The following is a 15,000-nucleotide window of genomic DNA, read 5'->3' as shown; positions in this document are numbered from 1 at the left end:
GACTTGTATGCCCACCACCCTCCCTCCCAGAGAAAAGAATAAAAAAGAAGAGACAGAGAGTTGATTGAAAAGGGATGCAGACATTATTTGTCCTCTTACAATAACCCCGGCCAGGGTGAGCAACGTTATAGCGATGTGTATGTGTGTGTGTGTGTGTGTGTGTGTGTGTGTGTACGTAGGGAAGCATAATGCAGCGGTGGTGGAAAACCCTATTAGTGGCTGGCAGCGCACCTCCGTCAGTTTAATTAGCTGGCGGCTCAGTGGAGCAGGCAGCGGCTGCCCGCGGCGGCAGTGGTGGTGGGGCGGTGGGGACGGTGGGGCCAGAGGCCCCTGTGAGGCCCCGAGATGAAAGTGATGAATGGCTGTCTCCACAGCTCCTTCTATACTTTATCAAATGATTAAATATTGAATGTAAAATAGACAGCTTCCCTGCCGGGCGCAGAGGTCATTTGGCGATTGTCGCATTAATCAAAAGGCCCTTTTTTCTACACACACACACACACATACACATACACACACCCACACAGACACATACACACACACACACATACACACATACACACACACCATTCCATCCTCCCTTAACATGCTCAGGGAGAGGGAAGATATCCCCCACACAACACCACACAACAACCTCGGGGGATGTTTGCTGTGGTAGGACGCAGTGGCCAGGGCCGGACATCAGTGGGCGGGGGTTTGGGACAGGGAAGTCTGGTCCCAAATGACCATTAGGACCTGAGGATCCATCTCCAATCTGGCTTAGACCAGGTCCAGATCTCTACCGGAATCAGCTGCGATGTGGGTAGTTTCTGGAACCATCTCTGTCTCATCCTATGACCCATCCACCCCACAAACACATACACACACACACACACACACACTCACAACAGCAGGCCTAGTCACCACTCTGTCCAGGGCGAGAATAGAGGAAAGTCGATTTGTCTCTGTTTTTCATTTAGTGTTATTGGAAACAGAACCTCCCCCCACCATCCCTCCACCCATGCCCCCCCCCCCTTCTATCCTTGGCCAATTCACACCCCCACACCCCCCGCAGTAGACAGCCTTGAGATTAGATTTAGCTTTAATACTTCACCATACACCATTCAGACACTGTGGCAGGATCATTGCAGAAGTATCAAGGGAAAGGTGGGATTGTGTTCAACATTAAGACTTAAGAAGAACAAAAAAGAACAGTCTAGACAGCAGCATCGTAAAATATGAGCCACAGTATCATCGGAACTCACAATACACTGCCTCCTGTTCATTGTCTAATGGAGTCGCTCCTGACTGTACCCTGGGCAAAACTGTCTGATTTCATCAAACTGTTGAAAAGAAGGATTATGACTATCTCATTACATTTCATTGAGGTCCGTGAGCTATAGACTTCACAGATTATTTGGCATAGAAGTCCCTTTTTTCAATATCCCTGCCTTTGTTGCCCCAAGAAGAATGCATACTTTACAGTACAGTATTTGCTGCATCTTACTGTGATGACCGCCAAGCAATTTGTGCTCACAAACTGAGTGGTTGAAAAGAGACTGAAGGGTAACTTAATCAGTAGCCTTACACAAGCAGCCATCTCAAATGAAAGAGGCTGGGCTTTTTCTTGTGCTTTATTTAATTATCGGGCTCATTATGAAAAGCCCAAGGAAGTGGCTAAGCCCTTTGAGTCATGCTAGCACGTCTCCTGCCAGCATGCCCTGCCCTTTTGCGAGTGGCAGATAGCGGTTTAATGAGCAACCAGGAAGAGAGAGAGAGAGAGAGAAAGAAAGAGAGAGAGAGAGAGAGAGAGAGAGAGAGACCCACGGGCAAGGAGGAAGTGCATCATCCCCTTGAGCGTGCAGCCTATAGCTGTGGCCAGACACACCCACCCACACAGCGAGGAGCAGCGAGGCGCGTCGAGGGCCTGAGCTGCATTCTGCGTTGACATCCTGAGTAATTCTCAATCTGCTGAGCAGCCGTGCATGTGGCCTGCCAACTCCTAACCGGCCCTGCCTCTCTCCACTCTCACAAAAGGTAACCGCGTGCTGGGCTATGATGGGTGGGTGGGGTGGGGTGGACCTGGTCATTACTAAGATTAGATTTATTGATCTTGAAACTAGGTATTGATTTTTTTAAATCTGTCTTCGAGCACATGGTCGGTGGTTGGCATACTGGAATTGTTTTGTCTCTGGGGACGTGGGGAATGAACAAGGGTGTGTATGGGTTTGTATGTGTGTGGGGGAGGGGTATTGGAGGTGAATATGTTTTTGTGTTTATTGGTTGATGCCATATCCTGGTTAGCTGGTAGTTGTTAGTGATGTGAATGTGGCCTGGTATGTGTGAGGTAACTCGCATAAAGTAACTCGCATAGCTGTTTGACATGTTTTTTTTTGTCTGGGACTTTGGAAGGCACAACCCTGCTGACACCAACACATAGGGGAGAGAGTGTGGAGAGGCCTGCATTGTGCACAGCAACAATAAGAGCCTTTCGGCCTGTTTCTCAGCAGGACGGTGGGGCCCAAAAGCTGTCAAACACACACACAGACACACACACATACACACACAAACACACACTCACATACACATACAAGCAGACACACCATGCAGAAGCCCACACAAACTCACATTCACAAAAAAGCTACACGGCTCATGCAATATGACTCTCATCACACACATACACACACACACATTCTGGAAACTTTTACTGTGCAGAAGAAAGGCGAAGGCGAGAGATTTACCTTGCTCTCCACTGCGTTGAAACCTGTCTGAACCTGAGGCCTTGTGTGTGTGTGTGTGTGTGTGTGTATGTGTGTGTGTGTGTGTGTGTGTGTGTGTGTGCGCGTGCGCGTGTGTGTATGTACGTATGTGTGTGTATGTGTGTGTGTGTGCGTGTGTGTGTATGTGTGTGTGTATGTACGTATATGTGTGTGTGTGTGTGTGTGTGTGTGTGTGCGTGTGTGTATGTACGTATGTGTGTGTGTGTGTGTGAGTGTGTGTGAGGAGTGTGTAACTGTTCACAGCGGGATGGGCACAACTCTGCTCAGGAGATTACATGATACACATACATACATACTCACACACACATACCTGCAGACCTGCATGTGGAACATGTCCCCTCTCCAGTGAAACTGCACACACACACACACACACACACACACACACAAATACACACATACACACACACAACACACCCAGACGGGGGTGGACAGGCTCACTTTGACTGGGCCTGTTTAAACACTTCTGCTTTTAGTTTAGTCTCTTCGATTCTCCACGGGGGGAAAAACACTCTTGGCTTCCTTTTTTGGGGTGTGATGACCGCACTTGTCCACTATTGCGTCTTTCTTTTTTTTCCAAGCAAAGGATGCTTGCACAAGAAAGCAAGGTTGAGCACAATACCTTAAAAAGCAGTCCAGCAGACCTGGCACGGTGGTTGGAGACCCACTTCCAAATTAGATTTTGCGCTTGCCCACTTGCATCAACTTTCTTGGAGGCATACATCCATAACATCAAAGCAGCCAGACCTGGTCAACCGTCATTGCTGCACTAACTAACCAGTACATCTGGGAACTGCGGAGAGATATCAGCGGGAAAGAGAACACACAGCTCCTAAAATACCTCGTCTCCTTGTGAAAGGTCAGATCATTTGTTTTGGGAAGATGCCGCATTGTCTCATTGCAAACGAGACACGTGCTTTACACGCTGTCACTACGGCGTGTCACACTACTAGGCATTCTCTGGAGCCAAGCGGCTTTGGCATGACAAAGCGGCACTGCCGTTATCTGCAAATGAGGGAGTGAGCTGATGGGTGACCTTTAGATATTGTTGCCCCTCATTATGTGAACTGATAGAAATAGTTTGCCGGCGTTATTTTATTGTCATTGCTCATTCACTTTTTCTTTCCCCACTTCCTGCATGATGAGTATGTGGAGTAGATGTGGAGGCAGAGGGAGGGTGAGTGTGTTTGTGTGGGGGGGGTTGAGAGTGGGGGGTTGGTGGTGTGCAGTTTTCAAAGAATCACAGCATTTTCTGCTAATGGATTTTATAGGTCAATTACTTATTAGGTTGGTTCTGTTGTCTGTGGGGTGCCTGTGTGTGTGTGTGTGTGTGTGTGTGTGTGTGTGTGTTTGTTGGCAGCCCAAAAGCAGCAGCAGTGGTGGCAGCAGCTTCATTCGTGTGTAAATGAGTGTGTGTAAAAGAGTGGATGGAAGGGTCTGGAGTGCTCTGTGTGTGTGTGTGTGTGTGTGGGGGGGGTGTTACTAGTGGGGGGGAGAAGTCCTCTTTTGGATTAGTGGAAGCTTCTTGGCAATCTGCATGTGAATGAACTGGGAGCTGCTTTAACGGTTACCCCTGCTCTCTCACTCACAGAGGGAGAGGGAGAGGGAGAGAGAGGCAGAGTGGGAAAGAGACAGAGAGAGATAGAGAGAGAGAGAGAGAAGGAAGACTTTAAGTGCATCAGCTCCAGAACCAGCTCTCGTGAGTGTGAGAGAGAGAGGATAACATCTCAACAGAAGCTGAGGCAGTTTGAGGAAGGGTTGCTGTGGCTGTGCTCTGGGCCACCCTGTGTTCTTGGCGTGCCTCAGTGTTGGGGGACTAGCAGTGGTGTGGATTGGCTTTTATTCATGAGAGAAGGTAAGGATCTTTTTATTTTTTCTGCTCTCCCCCCTGAGCCTGCATGTGGTAAACTGTGCCTTAGAGTGAACAATGATGGCTGACAGGAATGGTCCACTTCAGTGGTGGGAACGGGGGGAAAGGAGCACACATTCTCTCTTTCTCCCTCTCCCTCCATCCTTCTCTTTATCTGTTCATCTCTCTTTTTTACATCACAGACAGCTATTGCTTTTGTTTTTTGTTTTTTGTAAAAGAAAATTATTTCTACAAAGTCTTGTTTTTCTTTCTTGTGATCTGTGGCAGGGGCCAGAACTCGTCCATGCTTTTGTGACCGACACAAACTTTCTGCCATTTTGAATTAGCGCTCTAGCTTTGAAGCTTGCCTCATTAGCTCTGCCTATCTGCATGTGAACCTATGCGCATGACATGCTCCCCATGCTCCCAGGGAACAGTTTACCATCCAAATGCTTTGGTGCCCCAACTGAACCTCGGTGCCCCAGACCTCAAACTTCAGTCGGAAGTAGATTAGTCCTTTGAGCAGTGTTTACTCACATAGTATGTAGGACCAGGGGAAATATTTATTTTCTTAGCATAAGATAGGGGGATATATTCCATTCCTCGCTCAAATAAATTAACTTGTCTTTTGCACTTTGCAGTTCCTTGCAGTGTATACTGTATACATAAGATTCATTTTTGGACATGGGAAATTGCATCTACATGCAATTTACTGCAGAAATGCAGTATTATAGGCACAGAACTGCATTGTAAAAACTGTTTTTTTGTCCCATAACTGCAGTTGTTAGCCTGAGCTTTCATGTCAGCATTAACAGAGAGAGAGAGAGAGCGAGAGAGAGAGAGAGAGAGAGGCACTGCTAGGAGGTGTAATACTCTTTGCCTAATTTGTCTCAATGCCTGGGTTTAGCATGCATGTTGTAATTGGCGAGAGGGGGAAGAGAGAGAGTCCTGTTGCCATGCCAAACAAAGCAGCAGAACTTGCATGCGTGTGTGTGTTTGGGTCTCTCTTTCTGAGTGAGAACTGCTGAAAAGAAAGCCTCAGAATAGCATTTAGCTTTGCAGGGGGCCAACTGAATGTGCTAAACGTTGTTAGTGAAAGCATCACCAGTCTTCCCAGTGTACCTCATGCATTATCAAAATTAGCACAATTTTTTTAATGACATCCAACATTGTCATGTGCAACTAAATGGGATAGGTTAAATGTGTCTGTTGTATTTATGACATGCTTTGTTAACTTTGTAAACCAACCTCTCAAACCCACATTCTAATCATAATGCTTAGACCTGATTAATGACATGGGTAAAAATGACTTCACCATCGTTTGATGTCAAAAGTCATACCAGCATTAAGCATCGTTCTCACGAGATGCTGTACAGTGTTGCGCAGTAGTTTTAATCACTGATTAGCCATGCTAATAAGTCATTATAAAATCCTTTAATGAGAACAATGACATATCCCCATCTGCACACAATAAAGGACAGTGGCATTAGAGTTGGCAGTTTTCTGAGAGGAGCGTGGTTGACGGATGATTTTTTCCTTTGGGCAGCAATTTTACAACAATGTGAACTGAACACTAAATGCTAAAATGCAAACCACTGCTGAAAATGAACTTTGCACAGGAGCTATGTATCTCTGTGCAATATCAGCTGACTGTAGATAGACAGCATCTCTCTAACTATGGGACATTTTCCCATTACAACTGCTTTGTCAATTTCCAGGCTTCCGGAACATTCCAAGCACTTGTTCTGGGCTTTTCTATTTGCTTTTCTCAAGGCTGTCTTCCCCAGTCCGTCCCTATTAACCAGCTCCCCAATTGTCTGCGAGGGCCAGTGTTTGTCCATATCCATCAGAGAGAAAGACAGACAGACCCATTGAGAAAGAGGGGTAGAGAGAGAGAGAGAAAGGAAGGAAGAGTGAAGGAGGGAGGAGGGAGAGAGGATATGATGCATGCCTACAAGTTGCCTAAGATGGATGGCTTCACTTTTCTGACGATGATTCGGCATTAGTGATGACGCCTTTTCTCTTCCCTGTAAGGGACAGGACCCTGCCTGGAACTTTATCTTTTTGCAGAAATGGCGCCTGGGCTTCTGGAACCAAGCACAGAGGATGGAGAGGAACAGAAAACCCTCTCTGTCCTCCTGCTCTCAAAACACTGCTGCTTTCGAAGTGAGACAGCCAGCCTGGCCTGGGGATGTGGTTCTGTATGACTCAGAGCCATGAGGCGAGGTTGTGGACTTAGGGTCAGCCAACCACACCAGAGGCTCGCTTGAGCCACTCTGTTGGCTTGGCATCGCTCCCCGACGCCTCCTGTGGCTGCAGGCGGTGCAGCAGGTACATGCCCCCGCCGGAGGAAAGGCACCTAATAGGAACCCGGCGGATTAGTTCTATCTTGGTGGCCACGCAGGGGATATTTATAGTGGATTAAACCCTCTGGACAGGTCGACAGGTCGACTGGCATTATGCCCAGGCTCCATGCTCCTTGACTTGCACTAAACACATGAACTATATGTCAACCCAGCACTCACTAACCAGCCACTAGACCAGACTTAGTCAGCAGATGGAGTCATAAACGGAATTTATGACTGAACTAATGGGCAACAGCTAACTCTTATGTTAGCTCATGTGGCCATATACAGTTAACTCAAATGTTCATGTTCAGTTATCAGTGTTCAGTTGTCAGCAAAAAGCATAGGTCTTCTAGAAGCTTTCCAAGCCCTTCAGTAGATTTGCACTTGACATGACAGAGCTTTGACGGAATGTTTTTGAGACTGATGCCATTATATGAACCATCACAGAAATCATATGACCATATCATTCCTATGATGGTTCATATAATGGTTCATATAATCAATGGAGTTAAGAGTTGATTGGAAAGAAGAGATTAACATGTAAAGAAATGAGGGTACAGAATGCCATTTCAGGAAGCCGGTGAACTAGACAGGTGAAGGGCCTACTTGTGTGTTTCCTGTTCATGAGCCTTGTGGTACTCTGTGGTTGGCTGTCAGGCTGACAGAAACTAGATGAGCAGATTGAGCTGAGGTTTTTGTTTTTCGTTTTTTTTTTTTTACTCTTCCTCTGGCGCGTCAACTGCCATCTCTCAGTGACAGCGTGGCAGGCATGATGCATCTGGAACGACTCGCCCGGACTCGGGTGCTGACTCACTCCACTCGCTCGCCCCTCAGTCATCTCTCCACTGACTGTGTCCGAAGTGTTTGTGTGTGTATGTGAGTGTGTGTCTGTGTGTGAGTGTGTGTCTGTGTCTGTGTGTGTGTGTGAGTGTATGTCTGTGTGTGTGTGTGTGTGTGTGTGTGTGTGTGTTTGTGTGTGTGTGTGTGCGTGTGTTTGTGTGTGTGCGTGTGTTTGTATGTGTGTGAGTGTGTGACTGCCTAGATGTGACACTCTGACGCTGAATCACAGGCCTCTGCAGGTTGAGCCATTATGGTGAAGGCCTAGTCATCTGCAGCATAATCATCCCTCAGTCATGGCCTCTCCCTCACAGTGAGTGAGTGAGTGTGTGTGTGTGTGTGTGTGTGTGTGTGTGTGTGTGTGTGTGTGTGTGTGTGTGTGTGTGTGTGTGTGTGTGTGTGTGTGTGTGAGCATGAATCAGCCCCAGTCAGCTGTCATGAAAGATGGTGTTTGTTTGGGTTTTACCCCTTTAACTCAATCATCCCAAACCCCTCTCATCCACGTGACTAAGAGCAGGGCAGACGGAGAGTTAGTGCGCTGACCTCTCTGTTCCTGCCAAGACATCAAAGCGCCGTCACTAGCAGTGAGAAGTCAGGTTTGAACAGCTGAACAGCGTATCCTCTCTGCCCTTGGGCAAGTGGCTGTTTTGCAATAATGTTCTTTTCCCCCTTGTGTACAGAGGACCCTCATGCTAGTAAGCAGACGTTGAAGACCGGTGCTGCTTTTTTGACATTTAGAGGCCTGCTGATTTAAGTGCTGTGTTACCATAGTACATGTTGACATGTCCCCCTAGCCTAGGTACTGCACCTCTCTGTGTGGGGCGGCACATAATTGGTGTTTTTGTTGGCATAAGGTTCTCATGCTGGTTCTCTTTCTTTTGTTGTCTGTCTCTTTGGTAGTCTCTCCGTTTCTTCCTCACCCCCTCAGTCCCAAAAACATTGGGCTAAAGCTCTGTTATTTCCCAGTGTAAATCTACTCAAGGGCTTGGAGGGCTTTTAGAGGAACTGTGCTTTTTGCTGACAGGATAGCTGAACATGATCAAGAGCAAAGAGTATACGAGGCATTTGTCTGAGCATGAGTGTGTTCTGATGTGTATATCTGGTGTGTGCATGTGTGTATGTGTGTATGTGTGTTTGTGTGTTTGTGTGTGTGTGTGTGTGTGTGTGTGTGTGTGTGTGTGTGTGTGTGTGTGTGTGTGTGCGTGTGTGCATGTGTGTATACGTGTGTGTGTGTGTGTGTGTGTGTGTGTGTGTGTGTGTGTGTGTGTGTGTGTGTGTGTAGGCCTAGGTGCTGGGTATGTGGTGAACCCATGTGTGCGTTGGGTGAAAGTGCAGATCTTGTCCAGCTTGTCTGAGTCTTTTGGCCCGTCACATAAGCTCCCCTGTTTTAAAGAGATCACCAGGATGTGATCACATGATCCATGACATGTGCCTTCAATTTACCCTATTTCCCAATAGCTCCAGGGGTCAGCTTAGGTTATGGCTTACCACACTATTCCATAAAAAAAACTTTATGTCCACAGTGGATTTGCAGAGTATATGCTTTATGTATCAGATCTTAGATTATGGTAAACATGGCCACATTTTTTGAAATTGATGTTTTGATGGGGTAAATATTGTATGAATGATATGGATCAGTGGGCAGGGCCTTGTCAAACAAAACCATTCGTTACCTTTCCTCAATTTTTTGCCTTAACATTCCACTCCCTCTCTCTCATCCATTTGCACACATCAACACTGAAAAAAGAGAGAAGCCATTAACAGCAGGAGTGCTTCATCATTCTGGTGTCTACCCACACCCTGTACAGCTAAGCCTGGGCAACTGCATTAGCAGTTCTCACAAAAAGCCGAGAAAAGCCCTTCGACTTTTCTAAGTCAGTGCCCCCATTGCCTCCTCTCGCCACTAGTCAGCTATAGTACACGGCACCATTAGAGTAACATGACTGATAGCACACTGATAGTTTCTGTTGATACTAAAGCATAAGGGCTCAAGTCAAGCTATGGATAGAGTATAAATGTGCTGTTATACAATGTTAATGGAGGTGTTACATTGCACTTAATGGTATAACTATGATGTAACAAGGATGCCATAACCTAAAAGTGTCATCTAATACCCTTACATACTGATCCCATGCTTCATAGCACTGCACTGGCCAGTCTCTTGGGCAGATTGTATGGCTCCACCAATCCTCTTAAAGGCCTGGCCTTGTACTTGCGCTAGGCTGGCCAGCCCCCATGCTACTGCTTCAGGGGGATAAGCCCCAAATTAACTGAATAACACCATGCCCCCCCCCCCCCATAGACTCCTTTTACTTAAGAGGAGGTAAAGAGCAGGGTGGGTGCATGATCACTGGTAGAGCAGAGCCATGTTTGCTGACAATGTATCTTCCTGTAGATTCTTACTGGAATACTTTTAGATTTTATCGGGGTCATCCCTATGTTCCCCGGGTCCTATGTTCCCCGCTCGGGGTTAGGGTTAGTTTTTTTTTAAAAGGGTCCTATGTTTCCCAGTCCCATACAAAGCGGGGAACATAGGACCCGGGGAACATAGGTACGCTCCCATTTTATCTTATCATGATTTTCAAGAATCACAACTACGAGTTTTAATACAGTTTTTATAATGCTGCAAGGCTATTGTATATCTGACCTAGCAACAGTAACATAGGGCTGCGGGACTTGACAAAGGGTGAATGGTCGTGAGATTTACGTATCAATGGTAATAATGTGGACGCACAACGTATCTACCTTGAAACTGAAACAGTCTTTGTGGATGCGGAACAGATTTGTTCTTAAAATCCGTTTTTAAAACGAATACGCAATAGTGTCGACGTAGCCTTATTTTCTCTCCTCTCCTTCTTTCTGTTCAATCTTTTCAACATTATCTTGTTCTTTTTGTTAAGATGTACATGTCAGATTCCTCCCAACAGTTATGTTTTTTTTAATCATTTTTATTGTGTTGGGGACACAACAAAGCTCAGTAGAAGTAGAGTGTGTGGACTCCACTTCTCTGACACAGAGCAGAACACTGACATTCAACAGAAATACAGTCAATGCCCTGCATTACCTCAAACAGAAGCCATGTTTAAATTGGGTTTGCTGGCTCGATAGCTAACTAAGCAGTGAAAACCAAACCATACTGACATTGTGGTGAAGTTAGTTTCTCTCTCTCTCTCTCTCTCTCTCTCTCTCTCTCTCTCTCTCTCTCCCTCTCTCTTTCTCTCTCTGGCTGTGTGTGGGGGGGGGGGGGGTGTGCATTTGTATGTGTTTGTGTGTGTCCATGCATGAGGGTGAATTTGTGTGTGTGTATGTACATTTCTATCTGTTTTTGAGGTGCATTGAGGGTTTTTCCTCTCCCGAGGTGTGAAACCCTTGTGCTTTACACATCACCAACCACAATGAGCAGTGTAAGCTTCATCAGTCCAAACACACTCTCTGCTAACCCTAACCCTAACCCTAACCCTAACACACATTCTACCAGTCCACACTCAGTCCTGTCTCAAATGACTCCACACACACGTTCTGTTCCCACCCTCTCATTCTCTCTCTCTTTCAACCAAACTCATGGACTGGAGTTTAAGACACAAGCGCACTTCTCTCCTTTAACTGGCATGTGTCTGAATGAAGAATGTGTTGCACTGATGCTACTAGATGTTATTATGTTATGAAGTTGATATGTGTTCTTCTCTTGTCTCCCCCAGTTAGTAAAATGCTTTCATTATTTACTCATCATAGGTTTCTGTAATGGCATTCATTTAGGCCTTAATTCTAAACTAAAGCATGTGTGCAACTGAACACATAACAAAGTTACTTTAAAACAAAAGATTGCAGAGCATATTGTTAGAGAGAGTTGGTGCATTTAAGTGTGGTGAACTTACGCCTCTCTTGTCATAAAACAGTCTGTAGTTCCTAATTTAGTCAGTAGAGATGTGTTTTACAGATACATATGCATAAAATAAAGTTTCTTTATTAGATCCTATTAGGTCTGTTTCGTATCCCCTATGCAGTGTGATTTTGCGCTCTGGTTGCTGGGGTAGTGTGCTCATTCTGCGTTCCACCATATTGCTGCAGCCCCCCTGCACCACACTCATCTCTCTCATCTCCTTTAGTCAGACTGAGCCGCACCACAGAGCTTTGGCTCTAAACAACTGATACTTTGGCCCGTATCTGTTATATGTCACCAGTCTGCTCCCTTGTCAGTCTATGTTGTGTGAGTGTGTGTTTATGCTGTGTGTGTGTGTGTGTGTGTGTGTGTGTGTGTGTGTGTGTGTGTGCCTGTGTGTGTGTTTGTGTGTATGTGTATGTGTGTGAGTGCTCCCTCATATACTGACCATGTGTATTATCTCTGTCTCCTCCTCTGACAGACACGGTCCAGGAGCTTCAGCTGGAGCTGGAGGCGCCCGCTCAGATGGAGGAGAGGGAGAGGGAGGTGGAGAGGGAGGTGGAGAGGGAGGTGGAGGACTACAAGAGGGGAGAGGAGGAGATGGAGCAGGAGCAGCAGCAGCAGCCTCCACTCGCCCTGACCGAGAGTGGCCTCCCGGGCATCATCAAGGGCAAAGACCTGTTCGGCTACGTGGGCATCGAGGCCGTGCTGGACCAGATGAGGCGCAAGACCATGAAGGCCGGCTTCGAGTTCAACATCATGGTCGTCGGTGAGTTGGCCCCCCTGGAGGGTGAGGGTAGGGGACGGGAAACGCACACAGGCTTATGGCACACACTTAATCACACACATTTTATGTAGGGCCAGACGGACGGTTGTCGTAAATCCTCTTTAGGTTTGCTTGAAGGTTGAGGGTCAGGTCAGGTCAACAACTTCTGCCTATTCCTATGAAGATGTACTATTGAGCATTTCCCCAGTATTTAGGCCCGTACTACTACTAAGTAGGAAATGGCAGTCATTTATTTTCTGTGTCAGTAAGTCAGTAATCAATGTGAGGAGAAAGCCAAGGGTGGCTTAGTTGTATCACTTTAGTGGTAAGTAAAGCAGAACATACAAAGATATCATACTATTAGCTTCTCAGCTAACCAAGGTAATGAGAGCTGCGCTGACTGATGCAGAATGCACTCTTAGATATCTCACTGGGTGGCCCCACCCTGCTATTAGCATCCAAGCAGAACATGAGATCCAGGGTGTCTTTGGGTGGTTTGGCATGTGTTGGTTTGAAGGCATGAGTGCACAAAACAAAATATTACTCCATCTAGCAGACACTGGCAGCAAAGGCTATCAAGGCACTGGGGGTGTTTGCTAGCTGTTGCTAAATGAGTTCATGATCACTATTTTTGGTATGCTCGAGGTCCAATTAAATGAGGTGTATTAGTCACTTTAAACATTAACTACACCTAGAAAGCACAATTAGTGATTTTTTTTAGTAGCAGAGGAAAGCTAGTTGTGGGTGGTCTTGTCCTGAAGCTGTCACATTGATCTATATGCTTGTGGTTAAGCTCAGTGACCTGGTCTCCTGCTTTAACAGCAGCATGTCACCTGACATGCATGGCTAAGAACCTGCATTCCATGCTGCCTGTCTGTCTGTGAATGCCGCCTCATGCATTTCATAAAGCACATTCGAACACGCTCAGCTTCTGCAGGAATCATCACAGAACAGCTCGGGAGCTAACTGCCGCCGCTGCTAAATGCCAACAGTGTCTCGTGTCGCACCAGGTGCTTGAAATAGTTACCGCCACCATCACACCCCCCCCACCCCACACACTCACAGCAGACAGGGCAGAGAGCGAGACCACACAGCATCAGGACTGTGTGTGTGTGTGTGTGTGAGGGGGAGTGTACCTGATGCCTAATCCATGTCTAAAGACAGACAGACCGACCAATCACCCTCGGGACTCGCCGTGCTGTGCTCCGCCTTTGAGGCGGTTTTAAACATGTCAGAGACATCAGCTGTGGCTTTCTTTTCTCTTTTTTTCTCGTAAGCGAAAGGAAACCCAAAAGCAGGTGAACAGGAAACGATGGCAAAGGCCTTAATGCAGAGGATAAGAGGAAACACTGAAGTTTGGGCTTCCACCCCCCGGTAATGCTCAATCTCTGGCCGGGGGTACCAGCATTACAGGTTATTAGCCTCAAAACGCCGTCAACTGCTGGTAATGATAGTACAACTGTAGTTGTTGTTGTTATTGCAATGACGCTTGGGATTTTTTTCCGGTGTGTGTGTGTGTGTGTGTGTGTGTGTGTGTGTGTGTGTGTGAGGGAGGGGGATTCCTGAAAAAGACCTAATTATAATACCTAACCAGTAGACTGCACGGATGCATAACATGACTGTCTCTGGCTATATCTGTCATCTAGAATATTACAAAACCCACAGTAATTAACCCAGTCATGCTTTGCTACTTATTATGTGACACATTGTGTACGGAGAGGCCCCAAAGAATTTAGATCATGCATTATCTCCTTACTTTTAAGCCCATCAAATATTTATACTGTCTCAAAAAGAATTTATTTGATGGGCTCTGCTGTAGGTGAGGTTTGTATACCACAACAGAACAACACAACAGACATTCTCATGCCAAACACTGTTAGCTGATCCATGATGGCACCACAGAAAACCAGCTGTCAATTATGTAAGCTAATGGCCCTCATAAACATGTCATTTCTTGTGTTGGTATTTATTTGTCGGTCGTGAGCATTTGCCTACAGCACACTCTGCTTCTGTCCATGAAGAGCTACTGATGAAGAATTAAAGCTTGATGGATGGACTTGCGAATGCACACACACACACACACACACACACACACACACACACACACACACACACACACACACACACACACATTAAAACAGACACTACAGTATAACCAAGAAACACACTTGGGAACAGATACACACACACACACACAAACACACACACATACACAAGCACTATCCTGCCAAGCCAGCTGGCTTTACCCAGGTCTACCTGCTGAGACAGTGTTCATCCAGGGCGTGATCAAGCTGCCTCCTCCCTACAGGCCTGCTGGAAAGGCATTGGATGTGTGCCCGCTTCAAACTCGCCACTCCACTTCAGCTCAACCAATCACAGCGCTCATGCGGCCTGGCCACCATGCATTCCCACAGCCCATTGGAGCAGGCGAGAAAGGGGGAGGGAAGAGAGGGACAAGCCGCTCTGCCATGGCTAATTAAATGACCCCTGGCGTATTGTTGCGCTGCCGTTGGCCTGTGAGGTCCGGCCAGATTGGATGGCAGTGTCGGGGGCATCCCATGGTG

The 15,000-nt window shown here is 46.6% G+C and overlaps 1 protein-coding gene across 5 annotated transcripts in view; it reads left to right on the top strand.

Moving 5' to 3' along the window:
- The window catches only part of sept12 (septin 12), a 95,638-nt gene that overhangs the window by 53,890 nt on the left and 26,748 nt on the right, over positions 1-15,000 (top strand). For 3 of the 5 annotated variants that reach the window (XM_042085628.1, XM_042085627.1, XM_042085631.1), the window contains one exon: positions 12,152-12,439. In XM_042085628.1, the coding sequence (XP_041941562.1) occupies positions 12,152-12,439 (288 nt within the window). Of the gene's footprint in view, positions 1-1,865; positions 2,017-4,386; positions 4,612-12,151; positions 12,440-15,000 lie in introns of those variants that run through there. The other 2 variants (XM_042085630.1, XM_042085629.1) reach the window with 2 other exon arrangements.

The sequence above is a fragment of the Alosa sapidissima genome, chromosome 3 (assembly GCF_018492685.1).
Source record: "Alosa sapidissima isolate fAloSap1 chromosome 3, fAloSap1.pri, whole genome shotgun sequence".
Lineage (NCBI taxonomy): Eukaryota > Metazoa > Chordata > Actinopteri > Clupeiformes > Clupeidae > Alosa > Alosa sapidissima.
This window is presented reverse-complemented; position numbering and strand designations above follow the sequence as displayed.